At 38.6% G+C, this 20070-nt stretch overlaps 1 protein-coding gene across 1 annotated transcript in view; it reads right to left on the reverse strand.

Annotated features, from left to right (window-relative positions):
* Positions 1 to 20070, reverse strand: part of APP1 (aminopeptidase P1) — a 256238-nt gene that overhangs the window by 180802 nt on the left and 55366 nt on the right. The window contains exons 3-5 of the mRNA XM_089385818.1: positions 10542 to 10681; positions 9781 to 10065; positions 9560 to 9682 (exon numbers count right to left, since the gene is read on the reverse strand). Coding sequence (XP_089241944.1) covers positions 9560 to 9682; positions 9781 to 10065; positions 10542 to 10681 — 548 coding nt within the window. The remainder of the gene's footprint in view (positions 1 to 9559; positions 9683 to 9780; positions 10066 to 10541; positions 10682 to 20070) is intronic.

Here is a 20070-nt window from a genome sequence, read left to right on the forward strand (position 1 = left end):
GAGGGATGTGGGATAGTCGACTGCAAGTCTATGACTACTCTGATGGAACTCAACTTTAAGAAGCTATGTGGAAGTGTTGTTGGGCTCGAATTGGCGAACCCTACCGAGTATCGTCAACTTGTGGGGCATTGATGTTCTTGGTCAACTCCCGTCCTGACATATGCTTCGTTATGAACGCGTTGAGTCAATATATGGTCGAGCCTCATCACATTCATTGGATTGCTGCCAAGAATCTTTTGAGATATCTCCGAGGCACAATCCATTATGGACTGAGATACATTGTCGGGGATTTGAGACTACATGGATATACAAATAATCACTGGGCTAGCAATGTGGTGGATCGTAAGAGCTCGTCTGGGTGTTGCTTTTCTTTGGGGTCTGCTTCTATATCTTGGATGAGAAGGAAGCAAAAATCAGTTGCACAAAGCACCGCCGACACCAAATACATTGTTGTACGTATGGCATGTTGTGAAGCAGTTTGGTTGAGGAAGCTCTTCAATGAGCTATTGAGCACGTGCTAGATACCACCGTGATCTTCTACGACAACCAGAGTGGGATTCGTCTATCAGAGAATCTCATATTCCACGACCACTCCAAGCACACTGATATCAGGTACCACTTTATCTGGTATATGGTACAACTAGGAGCAGTTAGGCTCCAACACATCAGGACAAATGAGCAGGTTGCAGATATTCTCATGAAGCCTCGCGGGAAGGTCAAATTCTTAACCTTCCGAGAGAAACTTGGAGTTGTGGAATGACCCTCTTATGAGGGTCTCGTATGAGTTGAAAACAAAGCTCTGGGAGCTCCTGGGGACGTGCGGTACTTCTTGGAGCTAACTATGAGCGACCATAGGGTGAGTCGTTCACCTTCCCCTGTGATACCCCATTATGGTTGACATGTGTGTAGAGTGAGTGATTCACCTTCCCCTACAAGTAACATATGTATAGGATGAGTGGTTCACCTTCTCCTATGACATATGAGCAGGATGAGTGGTTCACCTTCTCTTGTTGATGCCACCACACACATCCTACCCATAGAGTCCAAGATTCATGGGAAGTACCTCTCATCTGACCAATGAGTTAGGAAACGCTGGTTAGGGACCATAGGACTACCGATGGATGCATCATGTATTATTGTACTCCCCATGACTAGGATGTATGGTGTTCAACAACTTGATTTGGGTTCAAGGACTGACTTTAGTCAGTGGAGAGTGGTATGATACACTCTCAATCACTTCTTCTTCATTATTACTTCATGGTTCAACAGAGCAGAGTAGAGCAGAGCAGCGCAGGGCAGTGATGGTAGCAATGGTTCAGGATGACAGGTTGGCATAATAATGGATTGGCAGGTGGAATTCTCCCTAGTTGAGAGGGAGTGTTAAAATTGGTATCTAGGGCCAACTTCCACCTTAGGACAGCTCATATGATGGAAATGTTTATTGCATTGGATTCCTCTTTCGGAAATTTTTATATAAAGATCATCTCATTCTAACAAACAGAAATGGAATTATGAATTTATTTTTCTTATGGACAAATTGTCAAGGTTAGCCACATTCAAATGTAGGCTCATGAAGCCCAATAGATGTGCCTTTTCACCCTCAACGATGTGTATAAATAGAGGAGACCTTTTCCTCATTTGGACATCACTCATCACATCATCTTCTCTCTCTTATTTGGTTCGAACAGCTTGGAGGTCTTTCCCTTTTCTTCGCATGTGTGGTAGGCAGCTCTATCTCTCTTCTTCGCACGTGTGGCAGGAGGCCAAGTGTTTTTGGGCAAAATAAGTCGAAGTTTTCAAGGCGTTGATCAGCGTTGAATTAGGGTGATTTGACCTCGGTTTTTGGGCCATAAGTTAGATTTTTCAGGCCGCATTTATTGGCACAAAAATTGAGAAGCTCGGGACAGGTTCACCAATGTTGACTTCAAATTTGACTACTGAAATTTACAGCAGTGTTTCTCTCTCCTTTGACTGGGATTGATTGATTTGTTTTGGGGCTGATTTTGACTCTCCGTGGAGGCCGAATTGGACTATTGTTCACTGAGCTGATTGGAGGACATTTTGGGCATCTTTGACCACCGTTGACTTTCTGGTTATTGCGTGTTGATTTATCTGTTATTTTGGCAAATCTGTTTTGGGCTCACATTTCTGATATTTGTACTCTCTCTCTCTCTCCATTGAACTATTGAAGAATAATAAGATGATTTGATCAAAGAGTTTCCCCACATTCGGGTTTGTCCCTGGCATCTGCCACATCTTGTGTCCTCTTGTCTTGGCTTGCTTTATGCATATGATTTTTTGTGCTATCTGCATTTACTGTCAATGTTTATAAGTTAATGTGATTGCTTGTTAGCAATAAAATGACTAAATTGTTGTAAATTGTAAACAAGACACCAGATAGAATTCTGAATGTAATATATATATATATATATATTTGATAAAATTGAATGATGATTTACAAGGCTGAGGCGGTGCTCCTTAAATAGGAGTTGACTGGCCATGCCTGATCAGAGAGACATGTCCTTTGGGACTGATGTCTCTTCATTTAACTAATTATTTGCTAATTAACTGATTATAATTAATAATTTACTTATTTCAATAATTCTTTAATATTTTAATATTTATTTAATTTGTTATGATTTTTAAGTTCAGAACATTGCCCTCCCCTTAAGATGCTTTGTCCTCAAAGCATAGGTAGGCTTGGATGTTGATGCACGAAACGTTTTGATTCCCAAGACGAATCTTTGTCTGGTAACCTCTTCCACTTGATGAGGTATTCCTTAATTGTCTTAGATCGTAAAACTTTTTCTCGGGTAGCAAGTATACCCTCAGGTTCAAAGATTATTCTTCCTTCTTCATCGGTCTCTGGTATTTCTTTCTGTGTTGTTTGATTTTGCCCTAATACTTTTTTGAGACTTGATACGTGAAAGGTATTATGGATTCGGCAATTGTCTGGTAACTTTAACCCAGAAGCTACACTACTTATCTTTTTAATTATTTGGTATGGTCCATAATACCTAGGAGACAATTTATTCTTCCCTTGTTGTTTTAGTGATAGTTGCTTATAAGGTTGGAGTCTAACAAAGACCCAATCTTCCTCCTCGAACTCTCTTTCAGAACGGTGTTGGTCGGCTTGTTGCTTCATTCTATTACGGGCCATGGTTAGATTTTCTTTTAGTAGGTTGATGATCCTTTGACTTTCTCCTAAGTGGTCTTTAACGGCTGGTACCCTAGAATCAAGGAATGCAAAGTCTTTCCACTTGGGTGGTTCGTAACCATATACGGCTTGGAAGGGTGTCATCTTAGCTGACATATGGTATGTGGTATTATACCACCATTTAGCTAGGTGTAGCCATTGTGTCCATCTGGTTTGTTTATCTGTAACGAAACAATGAAGATATGTTTCCAAGCATTTATTAACAATTTCGGTTTTCCCATCAGTTTGAAGGTGATAGGCTGAACTCATATTTAGTGATATTCCTGCTTGATGGCATAAATCCTTCCAAAATTTCCCTTTAAACCTTACATCTCTATCGCTGACTATGACCTTAGGGAACATGTCCAGCTGCTGGTGAATCGTGAGACTCCTTTAGTATTTTTACTTTAAATTTGGATGCAGGTGTTAGATAAATTCTCCCCTTGTACCATAAGATGTCATTTTTCCACTCGAAGTTGGTATATTGACTGATGTTGTTGATCATGGAGTCACAATCCTTATCCTTGGCATATTCGGTTTGTATTTCGTCCAACCAATCCGGAACAACTATTATGGCAGCACATGTTGTGTGATCATCATCCTTACGTGAGAGTGCATCAGTTACGACATTCTCCTTTCCCTTTTTGTGTAATATTTCTAAATCGAAAGTTGACAACTCCTCCATCCACTTTTGTTGTTCTGTTGATATTGTCTTTTGCTGAAGTAAGTATTGAAGACTATTGTGGTCAGTTCGGATTGAGAATTTACTTCCAAGCAAATATTGGCGCCAATTTGTCAAAGCATGTATGATGGCGAGCATCTCCTTTTGGTATGTTGATTTTAAGCCTTCTCATTTATTAAGTTTCCTACTCTCAAATGCTATAGGGTGGTTGTCCTGCATCAGTACAGCTCCAATTCCAAACCCAGAAGCATCACATTTGACCACGAACGGTTTGGAAAAATCAGGGGTTGCTAGTACTGGTGTGGTTGACATCACTTCCTTTAATTTCTCAAAACACTTGTCTGTTTGGTCATCCCATTTGAAAGCATTTTTCTTTAACAAATTTGTCAGGGGTGCTATCAGGGGGTTTCAGCCACTCTTTGATTGCCTTGATTTTGTTGGGGTCTACTTGGACTCCTTCCCTCGATATGATATGACCTAGGTATTCAACTTCCTTTTGCCCAAACATACATTTTGATAGCTTGGCATAAAACTAGTTCTTTTCCAAAACAAACAACACTTCTTCTAGATGTTTGAGATGTTCCTTCCACGTCTTACTATACACTAAAATATCATCGAAGAAAACTAATACGAACTTCCTAAGGTAAGGATGAAAGAGCTCATTCATGGTGGCTTGGAAGGTGGCTGGTGCATTTGTTAATCCAAATGGCATGACCTTGAACTCGTAATGTCCTTCATGAGTCCTGAATGTTGTTTTTTCGATGTCTTCTAACCTTACTCGTATTTGGTAGTAACCTGATCTTAGATCTAAGTTGGAAAATATTCTGCACCGTGTAACTCATCTAACATTTCATCAATGAACGGAATCGGAAACTTATGCTAATTAGTGATTTTATTTAAGCCTCTGTAATCTATACATAGTCGGAAAGATCTGTCCTTCTTCCTGACCAATACTACGGGTGTAGCGTATGGACTTCTACTCTTTGTAATGATTCCATGCTTCAGCAGGTCTTGAATTAAGCGCTCTATTTCTGTCTTGTGGTGATGGGGATAACAGTATGGTTTGACAAGAACTGGAGTTGAATCGGTTTTGACTTCGATAATGTGTTCAATATGCCTTTCTGGGGGTAACTTCATTGGTAGATCTTGGAAAACCTTCTCGTATCTCTGGATCAATGATGAAACCTCTGGTGTTTGATGAGTCCCTTCTGTTGATAATAATTCCAAGTACTAACATTGCGCAACAAATGCTGGTGCCCCCTTGCAAATAAGCTTCTTCATTTGTTGAGCAAAAATGACTTGTGTTGGTGGTGCCTGAAAACCGAACAACTGATATTTCCGTCCATCCCATTTGAATTTAATGAATTGTTTTATGTGATTTGTTGAATAAGTGCCTAGTGTTCTCAACCATTGTACACCTAAAACAACATCTACTCCTCCTACGGGAACTATATAAAAACTAGACTCTATTGCATAGTCGCTTAATTGCAACTTAACTTTATGGCACTTGCCAACTCCATGTATTTGTTTTCCATCTGCTACCATAACTTTTAAGTCCGCTATTGGGTAAGCAAAGATGTTCAATCTCTTTGCAACATTGACATCTACAAAGTTGTGTGTACTTCCTGAGTCCACCATCACAATAACGCTTTGCTTTTTGATGTAAACTTTAAGCTTCAGTGTTTGTGGTTGAGCTATCCTTGTGATGGCTGCTATGGAAATTCGTGGCATCTCATCTTCTGATTCTGGACTAGGGCTTTCATTTTGTTCATTTTCCTCTTCGTCGGAGCTATCTTCTGAGGATTCCTCTTCTTGCTTAGCTTTACAATTGTACAATTTTTGTGTTGCGTATTTGTGTCCTGGATGATACTTGTCTCCGCACTTCCAGCATTTGCCATCTTTTTTTCTTTCGAAATTAATTTGTTGTTTTCCTTCACTTCGTAAGGGTGGTGGAACGTACTTACTAGTATTCTCTGACGCGGTTTTACTCGCCTTTCCTTTAAATTGGCTATTAGTCATGTCGTTAGTAACATACAGTGTTTTGTGCAGTTTATATTTTCGCTCAATAATTATGGCTGCATGTCTGCCCTCCTCAATAGTTTTAGGTTTATGCAATTTTAATTCTTCGCGGATATAATCTTTAAAGCCACAACGGTACATTTTTAGCAGCTCCTCATCTGAAAACCCTCCCTGCCTTACTACTAATACTTCCCACTCGTGAGTGGATTCACTCACTGATCCTTTTTGCTTCAGGTGAACAAATCTCTCATAGACATCATCCTCCTCTTCGTCATGAAACCTTTTCAACAAGGCGCTTTTAAGGTTTTGCCAATTGAATGAGCAACCTATGCATTTAGATGACCACCACAAAAACCAATCATATGCTTCTGCTTCTAAGTAAGTAGATACAGTGACGACTTTTACATGTTCACCGCGTGAAGGGTTTGCTAAAAAAATTGCATCCATCTTATTTACCCATACTACAGCGCCCTTAAAGTTTTTTCCATCATACTTCGGTAATTCATTTTTTATTTTAAGATGGTTCTTTCCGGGAGAATGCGTATAATATTGGCTTCCTTCAAAGTGAATTTGGGGTATTTGTTGCTTCTCATGTCTCATGAAGCCCTGCCCTAGGGAAGTCTCCCCTTCTGGAGTCTTGGGGCTTTGTGTAGCTGAAGGTGGATCGATCTCTCCGGGGTGCCAGTTCATGCTTTTTATGAAGGAAATCTCGTCGACCATCTGGTCCTACTTACTAACTGACTTTTCAATGTTATCCATGCGTTTGCATAGCTTACTGATGTCTTCTTGGATCTTCTTCATAATGTCATTGTTGTCGTTCGTCATTTTCTTCCGATTTTTTTTTAAGACCCAATTTTTTTTAATCAAAAGACATTATTAAATTAATAATATATATATATATATATATATATATATTATTAATTAATTTAAAATATATATATATTTTAATTAATTAATATTACTTACATATATGTCACTTTTTTATTATATAGTTTTAATTCTATATAATTAAATTAAATATATGTAATGTGATATCTGTAGGTGTATGTAATACTTTATTTAGTTAACCGAATGGACAGTCACGTCCAACCCGGGTTGGTCACGTTCTGTTTGACCATTCAAAACCCTTCGAGCGGATAGGAATGGTCATGTTCTGTTAGACCGTTCGACCCTTCGAGTGGATATCACCGCAGCCCACCGCAATGGAAAGAGACCACGAATATCACCAGGTTACCGCAGATAAAAAACGACGTAGTTGACCGATGGTTCAGCGTAAAACGACGGAACTTCACCGTTGGTTTAGCGTATCACCATAGAGCCCACGCAATGGAAGAACCCACCGCAATGGAACCGAATGGAACCGCAGGTCAAAAAAGACGACGTAGACCTCACCATTGATTCAGTGTATCACCCTCCGCAGTCTTCTGCTGATGTTTCAGTGCAGCGTTTTACCCAGCGTATCACTCCAGGCAAAATACGCACAGCGCACACGCATTGTTGTTTTATGGAAAGCCCTTGGGGGCCTGATGGCCAGCAGAACTTGTGGGTGTCACCAGTCTAAAGCTGGCTTTGATACCGCTGTTAGCAATAAAATGACTAAATTGCTGTAAATTGTAAACAAAACACTAGATAGAATTTTGAATGTAATATATATATATATATATATATATATATGATAAAATTGAATGATGATTTACAAGGTTGAGGCGGTGCTCCTTAGATAGGAGTTGACTGGCCATGCCTGATCAGATAGACATGTCCTTTGGGACTGATGTCTCTTCATTTAACTAATTATTTGCTAATTAACTGATTATAATTAATAATTTATTTATTTAAATAATTCTTTAATATTTTAATATTTATTTAATTTGTTATGATTTTTAAGTTCATAACATTGCTACTGGATATAATTGGAATTTGTCATTGCGCTGTTAAAGGAACATTGAAGTAAATTGTCTTAAGCATAGAAAATACCATTGTTATCTAAAATTAACAAAGATCCATCAAATGGATGTGAGGACATCATTCCTCAATGGAGTGATTGAAGAGGAGGTGTACATTGAACAATCGAGAGGATTTGAGACCTTCGACAAAGAGTTGCATGTGTGCAAACTCTTGCGAGGTTGTATGGATTGAAACAAGCACCCTGTGCTTGGCACACCAGGGTCGACAACTATTTCACCAGGTTGGGCTTCACCAAAAGGGAAGCAAATGCAAACCTTTACCATATTGTTGTTGAAGGTAAATTATTGATTATAATATTATATGTCAATGATTTGATTTTAACCGGCGATAAGAAGTTGATAAAATCTTGCAAAGAGGATCATGCAAGAGAATTCGACATGAAGGACATGGGACTCGGGCATTATTTCCTCGGTTTGGAAATATGGCAAGGAGATGGGGAACAATTTATCTCTCAGGGAAATTATGCCAACGAGATACTAAAGAATTTCCACATGGAAAGGAGCAAAGCCATGGACACTCCTCTAGCAGGCAGTTGGAGGAAAGAGGATGCCACTTCAGATGAGGAGGTGGAGGCCACTATTTAGTCCATGCATATAAATATACAATCAAGAGGCTCAATATATCATCTCACTCATTCATTATCAAGTATATTAATTTTATATCCTACATGGATTTCAACTCTTTATTTTTCTTATGTTGGGTATTTTCACATAATGGACTATTATTCACCACATTGGGTGGTTGTATAGAACAAGCAACATCCCACCTCTTGATAGGTGATGGATGTCCGCCACTACAATAATAAGGAAGCATCTTAAGAGAAGAAAACATCAAATTACAATCAAGAGATGTGTATTATTGGTGATCAATGGATCATGTTTATCCAAATAATTAGCTGCAAGTTTAACATGTTGCCAGTTTAACCTATTGTTGGTTTAATGTGTTTCCTTAAAATCACCTCCTCCCAACCATTTTCAAAATAGCATCCCTTCTCTATACATGGGCATTAAAAAGCCAACCAATAATTAAACATTAGCATCCTTCTTTTTGAATGCTGAATACTAGTTGTCTCAAACATTGATTGTTGCTACAACATCATAGCAACAATTTTCAAATAGAAACCTTGAAGAAATGTACATTGACTTTGTTGTATAAAAATGATCAAGCAAAACAACAAAAATGTGAAAGATTTTATCCAAAAAACTTAAGGAAACATTGTTTGTACTAAATCAAGATTTTCACCTCCATACTATGACTTTCTAAAACAGGATCTGTTATGTCTTTTGAAATTTCCAAGAAAGGATATTGAAAAATGAGTCCTAAGAATGCAATTACCCATATGATTCAGTAAGGTAATTCACACTTAGAATTACCCAGAAATCAATGAAACTGGTACCAGCAGTTTTATTAGCTACAATAAAATTCCATTCAATTCATTTAATTAGACAGGTTGCATCCTCCATGAAATGTAAATCTGCTTCAAGCATAAAGAAAATTAAAGACGCTATGTAATCATTTGGTCCAAAACGAAGCCAATTACATCAAAATAAAAAATAAAATGGAAATATCGATCAGTGAAAAGTTCTCGATTAGTAAAGTAAAAGTAGCTCATTTTTAAACATACCACACAAAATTCAAAAAAATCCCCAAGAAACACAAAAACATATTAAAGATGAAGTTTAAGTAACTTGACCAACCTCGGATGTTAATTTCATCTTGTCCACATAAAAGAAGGCAGAGTCTATAGTCACAATTACATATGCCTTGACAACTGGATTATATGCTATATCAGATCCACGAATGTTGTACAGCCAAGCAACCTGTACAAGAAGACAACCACAATCATCTAAAATGAATTGACAACTAAATTCATGAATCTAATCAATGTAATGAAAATGAAAGGAAGTTATCTGTCTACCTCATCAAGAGTTGTAATGATGATTGCCTCGGCTTTCTCTTGAGCAAGTTTTCCCCTTAAATCATCTAATTTTTGTTTTACAGAACGTCCTGTCCATTCCAAAGCATGTACAGAAATAGGTAGTGCTTCAGGCAATGGCCTGTCCTTCCAAACTTCATCTACCAGGTTTTTCTCTAGTTGGATGAGCTTTTGTCCCTTCTTCAAGAAGGCTTTCTTCCATCTATGTGCAGTATCTACTGATACACACCATGGATCCACACCTATTGTTGCATCCTTATCCAAATTCTGTCACCAAAATGAAACTCTTACATTAGTCCATGCATCCCCAAGATCTCTTCATATCTATGTACAAACACTTGTTTTCAACAGAGAACCTCCTATTCATCCACTACAGAAGATGTGGACTCAGAATATATAATTAATAACAGACTCAATGGAGAATGAACTCAAACTCCTAGGGCATTCAAGCCACCAATACCACACTATGTGATGCTGCACAGCTTCAAACCATAATGGTCATGTCATTGGCATCATAACTTCAGATTTAGTATCTTTTATCTTTTCCAGCTCACATTATTAATACAATTATTTTTCTGTTTTCTGCAATGAATCTAAGAAGACAAACCACTGAAGTGGATTTAACTGGAACATAATCTAAGAAATCAAAAATGGGTTTTCTAGTCATGAATCAGTTCATGTAGTTAGTCATTCCACAATGCAAATGTAAACTGTATGGATTTGAACACTGAATTGAATCTCACATTAGCTATCCAAGTTTCCACCATGGGGTCTTCACCGATGCGCATTAACTTCCAGCGCTCACTCAACTGCTGTGTTGCTTGTAAAAAATAGCGACCATCAGTCCAAAGCAGAGCTTCATTCCTCATTATAAGCGCCAAGCCTGTGCAATTTTAACTGCCCATTAGTATCTTCAACTGAAATTCACCAATTAACAAGAGATGCTAGCTTTAATAAAATTTCAGTAGATTAATATCAACACCTTATACAAAAAGCAAACTGCCAAAAGTTGTCAAACTCACCTCTGTTATGGATTTGCAAATCACCTCAAACATATACAAAGAAAGTGTAGACAAAATTAGGTTACACAACACTGAAGGCTGCATCTCAAGGAGCCTTAGCAATTAATTGCATATAAGTGATCACAAATGGTCAATGGGACTGAAAGACAAATTAGCAAGTAAGGTACAACCAGTGAGGAAGTGTTGGATTCATCCCCCAAGAAAAATGTATCTAGAAAAGTTTAATCATAAAATTCAAAAAGAAAAGAGAAAATTAGAGAAAGAAACCAACCAAACCATACCACTATAACAAAGAGGCAAAAACAGCTGTCTACTATTAAGGTGTACTGCATAAACAACACTAAGTGGGAACTAGTACTGAACAAAGGCCAGTTTGCTTCACATAACTCAGATGATATGAAATTAAGTGAGGTGCCTAGGCCCTACAGTTAGCAATCATCTGTGGCATCAAAGTCACCAAAAATCTAGTAAGTAATATCCATAGCAGTACAATCATATGTGGCTGTGAAGAACTGTGAGAGTTCTCTCCGTTAGGCCGTTGGTGATAGCTAACTTCCATCCCGAGCAGTATATGCAGATTCTTGTGTATAGGAAGTTCCAGCTGTTATACCCTTATGTGCCACTAAATGTACTGTTGTGAAGTCTACTTTTCATCCTTTCTTCACAGGATATATGCATCACTAACTGTGCTGTTGTGAAGTATAGTTTGCCTTCTTTCTTCATAGGATATGCACCTCTGAATAGCAGAACAGGCAAGATAACCCTACTTGGCATTTCGTTCTTCAAAGGAGATTGCCTCCAAAGACCTCCCAGGCCATAAGTAATGCTAGTTATCAAAGGTTTCCTCAAGCACCTTCCCCACTTCAAGTATTCTCTCCATGCCACTAGCCACCTCTGCCCTCCTCCCTCCTCCATCGAAAAGATGAAATTAATAAGGGAGTTAGAGAAAGCAGGTATTGGCTGTTGGAAAATGAAAAGTGCCAGCTTATTAATTCAATTTTCCTTAACCTTAATACTTGCTAGTGAACTTTATTATTCTTCTTGTGTTTCTTTATTAGATCATCTTCATCAAAACAAATATCAAGATCAAAATAAAGATAGTGGACACAGAAATTAGGCTCCAAGCCAGGGCGAAACCCCTCCAAGGGGAAAACCCAAAAAACTCCTCTTCTTATAGAATTTGCTTCAATTGAGACGCAAAGACCTAAACCCTAGACCAAGTCCTTCTCCAAGTACCAAGTCAGCCCTCCAAGAAGTCTTTCCTTGGTTCTGCATCAACTAGTGTCAACCTACAACATCGATCTCCTGCAATTATACATGAATTTCTGCAATCACACCCAAATTCCTGTAATCGTGAATTCTTGCAATCGTACCTGAATTCCTGTAATCGTGAATTCCTGCAATTGTACCCAAATTTCTGTAAGCGCGAATTCCTGCAATCGTACCCCAATTTCTGTGATCATGAATTCCTACAATCGCACCCGAATTCATGTAATCGCAAATTCCTTCTTGGGATCGAACTTGATAGTGAGTGAATGCTAAATGAGGTCGAACTGCTTCTTTATATAGCTTTCTCAAGGGATCGAATTCCCTTTTGTAGGCCGACTTGTACTTTTGGAGTTTCCAGGACTTTCTAGACTCTAAAATATTTTTTTTTACAATTACATTTTACCTAGAAAGGTCTTATAAACATGATGTTGACTCCTTTGGCTCATGACAATAAATCCTAGTCCTAACAAACCCTAGAAGCATAAAGAACATGCTTTTACCTAGAAGACCATCAATAAAGAGCATGAAACCCATGCTTTAATAATAATAACTTTGTCTTTTCTTCTCTTGTTTGTTACATAGGATACATATTGAAATGAGTACAACAACAATTATGAAAACCGAAACTAGTTACATTTTCAACACTCGCAGATTATTCAAGTTACTTGGACCTCACCCCAACAACTTGGCCCAAAAATGGCCTTCTACTCCAAGCACCTTTTGCAACTCATGGAAAACCTCAGTATATGTCATGAGTACATTCAGCATCAATGGTCACACAACCTCGAGGTCCTACTCGACCAACCAATCGAATCTATGTTCTCATCAACCCCTTCACAGTGGTTGATGAATCAGTTGAAGAGTCTTCTCCTCTTCCCTCTCTTCCAACCTCAGTTTCTAGTTCAAACATAGTTTGGCATGTTCTTGCTATGACTTCATTTCAGCACTCATTTTGTAATTCTTTTAGCTATGTACTTACTTTCTTTTGTTGTTAGCATAGTATAGGATCTTCTTATGGACTCCACAATGTATTCACACTAAATGTACTTTTTAGTCCCATTTGACTTAGTTTCGTGGTCATTTGTTGGACACTTATTTATAATACGTGTTGAGACAAGTCTCCACATACTGTGAATAGATAGGATTTCTTAGTTGTGCTATCTGCAAGAGAGTGAGAAAGTGGAACACATCATCTTCAGGTCTCCCATATATCATGGAATACAATACAGATATTACTATTTCTATCAAATACAATAGAGATCACTATTTCTATCAAGATTTTGTACGGTCCCTTGCTTCTTTTCTTGTTATCCAAATCGAGAGTGTGTGACACTCTATATGCAAGAGCCATCCATTCATAAAGAGAAAACCTTACAAGCCACATCCAAAATTAGATCAACTAGGCTCATCACTTCTTTCTTTCAACATATCTCGATGAATGGAGGCATTAAGACTCATGCAAACACCGCAACGAAGGATGCAAAGGACATTAAGTTGGTGAGATAAACTAGACCCCATCACTCACTTTGGAGATGTGCCACTTGAATGCGCCCACAAACACATACCCACTCAATTTGTCTCAGTGCCAAGACTCAATATATCTCCCATTCCTAGTCGAACCCCTGTGGGACTTAAATTTGGTACCAACCTTCTAATGTTGTAAATATACACACATAGCCTCTCAAACAAGTGAGTCACATCAATGGCTTAAATGAAAACAGATAATAACTCAAAAATAATATTGAAATCAGATCTATAACTAAACAACAATGAATTGCAAACTAGATAAAGTTAAGTTGTCAAAATATAATAGAGACCTAAAAGAATTTGAAATTTGATAGAACAAAACTAACTAATGTGATAATCAAATACATATTTAACCATCAATTCCTAAGAATGATAAACTCCACCAATGAACTACAACAAAGGAGCAAATAATATCACTAAGACCATTTTCTACAAACCAAATTGTAATGAGCAATATTTTATATACAGGAAAATATCCAACATAAGAAGGATAACATAAAAAAATCAATACATATAAATAATGTATAATAGATAATGAGTAGGTGATTTTGATTTACAATAGCCTTCAAGGAAGTACATATGCACATTGATGAGTCACAAGGTGAACAGTATGATGAAGGGTAGCAGTTTATTATTATGATTATATACTTCATGTTTGTTATGGAGCTTCTGTTGGTCCAATTTAATCATTTGTCGACAACTCGCGAGATCTCCTAAAGCCTTTCTCCTCCTGGAACTTCATGTCTCGTCTCACGATGATCCTCCTGCCTATAATATAGATCTTGTATCCCTTGGACGTTTCGTTGTAGCCAACAAAATAGCCCTTCTCTGTAGTCTAATCCAATTTGGTGCATTTGTGTAATAATCCTTTTTCTAGTATTCCTTATGGCATGGATGGGATGGACTTTCAAAGTTGGGAGCAGATAGGTCACAGGTGCATGTTAGCATCATCAACGGGCCCAGGGGTTTTTGGAGGGGTTTTGAGGAGTTTTTATAAGGTCCGATGGCATTCACACATTTTGCCTTTCATTTTGTTGCATTCCGACAACTTTCAAAAAACAGAGTTATTAATGAGCTTGACTCAATTAATTACGCTTAAAGTGGCCTTTCGAGAGGAATACTTGGCAGACCACTTTACTGTATCTTCGACACCTAATCCTCTAAGGGTTGGTGTGGAAGTTGAACAATCAAAGGGTGTCCAGGGGACCACTTGGAATATGAAACAGTCAAAGGGTATCAGAGTTGCAGGTGTATTCCTGCCTTGCATAATTACTATGAGCCTAATTTTATATATTTGTTGGTCTGCCATTTTCTAGCTCGTCAAAATTGTCCTTCTCAGGACCTATAGTTCTACCACTCTGAACAGTTTTCAGCGTTTCTTTGTATTCTGAAATCTGCACGTCTTAATTTAGTGTTTTTTTGTCCAACAACTCTATCAATTCTCTGTGTTAAGCACTCTCCTTGCAGGCCTAAATATCTTCCTCCAAAACCCACGACCACAACCCTCTGCTTGCTCAAGTTGATATAACCCTTCTCTTTATCGACCCTCAAAACCATCACAAGCTCCTGTATGTCGACCTTATTGACACTGCTGACAACACTTTGTTTTCGTGTTTATTGTGGGTTTTTTAATACAACACTTCTATCCACTGCCATATGTGTTTAATACCATTGTGCAGCGGAACCAGGACCTCCCATACCACGTTTTTTTGTGAGGGAACTTCGTTGAACGATGTCGCCACTGCATACACGGCCGCTCCTCCAAACCACCTGTTTAATAATGTCGAGTGCATCCATCTTTGTGAATTGGGAAGAGAAAGGGTTGCAAATATACATAGTTATCTCAAATCGACTGTACTCTATGCAGAACCTTGTCAAATCCAAGACCAAAAACGACAAATCCAAAGTCATTCTGCATCTCTGTTGAGTTTCTTAAGTTCACGCAGGATTGGATAGAGAATCCCTGTGATTAACGTATATATAATACCGCTCCTCATTTCCTTGTTGCGCAAATTTGGATTCTTAACAGACCCAAGCGATGGAAAATCACCAAATGTCAAAGTGAAATGAAAGGATGAGGATGACTGTCTCCCATCTTGTGTGCAATTCCAAATCCACCCCATGGACCACCAGATTCAACTGAAGAATCAGCAAAACGGGATAGTTGTGAACTGCATGTTCATGATTCTGCACTACAAGGACGATTTACTATAGATTTGTTGCTCTCAACGCTGCTCTCTATGAATCTCGAGAAGAATTCATTGAGCAGATAGAATGGATGCTTGAGAATGATGTAAGTGACATCCTTGATCTCACTTTCAGTAGAGATGCAGATGAGGAAAATCACATCCTGTATGAGAAGACTGAGGTAACTGACTAACCCTGGTGGAAGAAATATCTGTGTCACATAAGAAAACAAGCACGAATACGTGGATCTTGTTGTGGAGCATACATTAACCACCAACCACATTTCCATCTTTCTTCCATCAAGCCAGTGTAGAAATTTACTACCATCGAAGCAAGCAGATCAAAAAAAAATCTAGTGGACTTGGACAGGCTGACATAGTTATTGTTGTTAATTCTTTCTTGAGGCAAGTTGATTATAGCTAATGATTTTTCTATCGTTTCTGAGAACACACCTACGTCGTTTGGATCTGTGATCTTAAATCAAGGTTGTGCAACTAGGTATCAGCATGGCCGATTATTGAAAGTGTCTGATCTGGTTTCAATTTCAATTCTTCGATTGTTCCTTAGGTTTACTACCATTTTGGACTTCTTCACTGCCTGCCTTATCTGCTCTAAGCTTCATTGTAAATAATTTGGATCTTTGTTTCAATGCATCATTGTCGTTCCACATGATACACCCCTCCCATGCAGGCTTTTCTCCAGCGCCTAGCCTTACGTCGACTATCCAAAAGAATTATTGGAGCAGCGGGTCCGTTGCCCTCTCACACTTCCTTTTGTCCATTTAAGAATCCCCAACATCAGAGGAAGATCTAGATCGAGACCCAGTTGTTGTTTAGATAGAGATAGTTGCAGATTATAAATCGTGCTTTGTGAAGGATATTTACTTGTTAAGGTCAAGTTTTATTAACATGAAATGTTGACTTTTGAATATTTAAAGTGAAGAAAAATCAAATTAGGAGGAACACTTCTACAAGTAGTTTTGTTAAATCCTACACTCTTTGTTTGTTTGTTAAGAAAATGGCCAAAGTTTATGAAGTATTAGATTTATTGAAAACTTTGATACAATCTAATGTTGATGACACAGTGAAAAAAAGCAAAGACTCTCTTTCAGACATTCAAACTTGTCTACAAAATGCATAAGAGAAATTTGACATTTTGCAGCTTGAATCTCAGCTTCAGCAAGATGAGTTACATAAAAGACAACATTCTGAACCTGTTTTCGTTCATAAAATTGAGATAGACACCCATAAACAACCAGCAAGTGATGAAATCAATAATGTTGAGGTTGATTTAGATCAATACGCATTTCAAAAGCAGATTTGAATACAGGTGTGGAAATTCAGTCTGTGCTTCCCAAGCTAGTCATAAGACCTTGGGAAGAGCTTGCCAACAACAAGCATTGAACCGGTCTTGGATATGATAAGGAGGCATCCTTTCATATTCCAAACTATTCCAAGCCCATTCAATTTCAAAGCGTTGGGTTTCTTCATGGCAGTTCACCTTCACCTGTTCCAAATTCTGGTACTCCACATTCGCAGCCAAAAGTTGTTAAATGCCAACACTGTGACCGAGTTGGCCATATGAAAGATCACTGTTTTGATCTTCATCCATGTGAGCATTGTCATAAAACCACTCATTCTTCAAACAAATGCTTAAAAAACAAGCCTCCTGCAAGAACAAAGATTCACCTTGGATGGATCGCTTCTTAGCAATGGGCTTCAACAGCAAATAAGACATTTCAATCATATGTCAGAACTTGTTTTAGAGTATTGAACAGTCTTGCAATTGAGTTTTCTCCATCTTCTCTCCTTGTATCTGACAGGAGAGGAAATGATGGTCATCTACAAGATTCAAAGCCACATCAAGTGAGCCTGAGCCACAACCTGAACCTACTGCCTAATTTAGAGTTGTAGCCAGAGACAAAGATGCCCCTAAGCATGCCCTTGTCTAGTGGCCAACCTTAAACCATCTATGCAAGTTGAGACCTCCCTTTTTAGGTTGAGGTTCTCCCTTTTTATGCGGGGTGAGACCTCCCTTTCCAGGTTGAAGGTCTCCCTCTTCAAAACATTAGGAGCACTTCCTCTAGCAGAAAACTTCAACTTCATGCCAGATTTGCAAGAGTTCTGGGAACTACACTAAGCGTTCCACTATTGGTGGTCATCCTTAAACTACCACCTTATGCCAACATTTTAGAGAGCACATTCAACCTAGTACTGCCATTCATTTTTGCACACTTTGTATTACAGCTCTCTTCTTGGACTCACACATACCCCTTCAAATTAAGAGGGGAATGTTGGACACCTAATCCTCTAAGGGTTGATGTGGAAGTTGAACAGTCAAAGGGAGTCCAAGGGACCACATGGAATATGAAACCAAAGGTCACTCCAATGTATTATATATGTGTGTGTGTGTGTGTGTGTGTGTGTGTGTATCATTGTGAATAATATATGCAATTCAATGCTTATCCTTCACACTCCTGTCTTTGCCATGGCTATATTTGATAGTATAATAGGTCGTTGCAATCGAAACGAGAAGATCTACAAGACGGGATGGTTAGAAGTGATTTTCAATGACCTGAGGAAGCATGGTGGCCAATTTACTCTTCCCACATTAAAAAGAATATTTTAATTGGAATAAAAGAGGGAAAAGTGCTCCATGATTAAAATAATAATAAAATAAAAGGCTCTAGAGGGGTCCATCAGATTTATAAATGAGGAGGAGGCGGCCATTAGGGGTCAACTTGGATTTGATATTACTTCTTGTATGAGAGGTTAAGAACCAGGTTCTCTACTTCATTGGTAGCCCCAGGACGAAAACTGGTAGCCCCAGGACGGAAACCATTGGGTATGCTAGTGGGTGTTGGACTAAAACCCAACACTCTTAAGGAGATTTCACTCAAGAATCTCACAGTGCTTAAATGGAGTTTGAAGAGAGAAGCTTTCTCGTAGCCGGTTTGCAGCAGTCTTCTCACCGAGCCATCTACATCATTGCCAGATCCACTCATAAGTTGGGTCAGATATCTTTTTTGGGTTTCGCTTCACTTGCTTGGCAAGCTCAAGTGTCACTATTTCTTCATGTTGATGTACTCTTTTCAGTGGATTAATAAAATGGCTTAGTGATTTTATCGGCATCTATTTGTGTATTTTTTGTTGGTTGTATGTCTATTTACGTTTATTTTGTTGTTCAAGTTTATTTCTGGTGTCTACTGTTCAAATATCCATTAGGGATATTATAATTTGTCATCTAGTACGTGACAATAAGCTATACTGCCAAATATCTTGAAGTGCCTGACCTTTGGCTTCTTCTCCGTGAAGACCTCCTCTGTTGCTATTTTCCTTAATGCTTTGTAAGGAATCATGTTCTGTATGTACACTATTGGGCTACATGCCTCTACCAATAGAAATTTAGGCATATCTTGGTCATATAACATAGCCCTCGTTGCTCCAACAATCATCTTGTTTTTTCGTTCTGCAACCCCATTCTATTGTGGGTTGTATCGATTTGTCCACTCTCTCCTAATGCCCTCCTTCACATAGAACCCCATGAAGGCCTTATCAGTGTACTCGCATCCATTATCCATCTGAAGCACCTTGATCTTTTTACCTGCTATGTTCTCCACAAGATCCTTGAACTCTTGGAAGCGACTGAAAACCTCGTCCTTTGTCTTCAAAAAATAGGTCCAGGTTTCCCTGGAGTAGTCATCGATGAAGGTTACAAAGTGCTCATAACCCCTTAGAGATTTGGTAGACAAAGGGGCTACAAATATCTGAGTGTATTCACTGAAGCACACCACTAGCTCTATTGTCACTTCTTGGGAACACTGCCTTTGCGAATTTCCCAAGTACACACGCTTTGACATATCATTGCATTTTGTGCTCTATTCTGGAACTCATGTCACAATCTCCCTAAGCAACTTGAGTGCTCCATGATGTAGATGTCCCATCCTCCTATGTCGTAACTCTCCCGAGTCTCTGCCACTGCTACAGCTACTACTATCAATGACTTTGGAGAATTGAACTGCAACTTTTACAACTCGTTGCTTCGAACCCCAATTTGTTTGACCTTCTTCCAACTCTAGTGTTTGATGTACAACTTTTGTCCCACGAAGCAAACATCGTACCTCTTATCTTGTAGTGCAGAAATGAAATCAGGTTCATGCCCAAACCTGGCACCTGCAACACATCTGTAACACAGTTGCTTTTGCTTGAGTCCCTCTGAATGTAGATGGTACCTCTCCCAATAGGATTACACTTCATCTTGTTTCCCA

Source organism: Pinus tabuliformis, chromosome Q (assembly GCF_031772625.1).
Source record: "Pinus tabuliformis cultivar Carrire ecotype Pingquan chromosome Q, CPIR1, whole genome shotgun sequence".
NCBI classification, from domain to species: Eukaryota; Viridiplantae; Streptophyta; class Pinopsida; order Pinales; family Pinaceae; genus Pinus; species Pinus tabuliformis.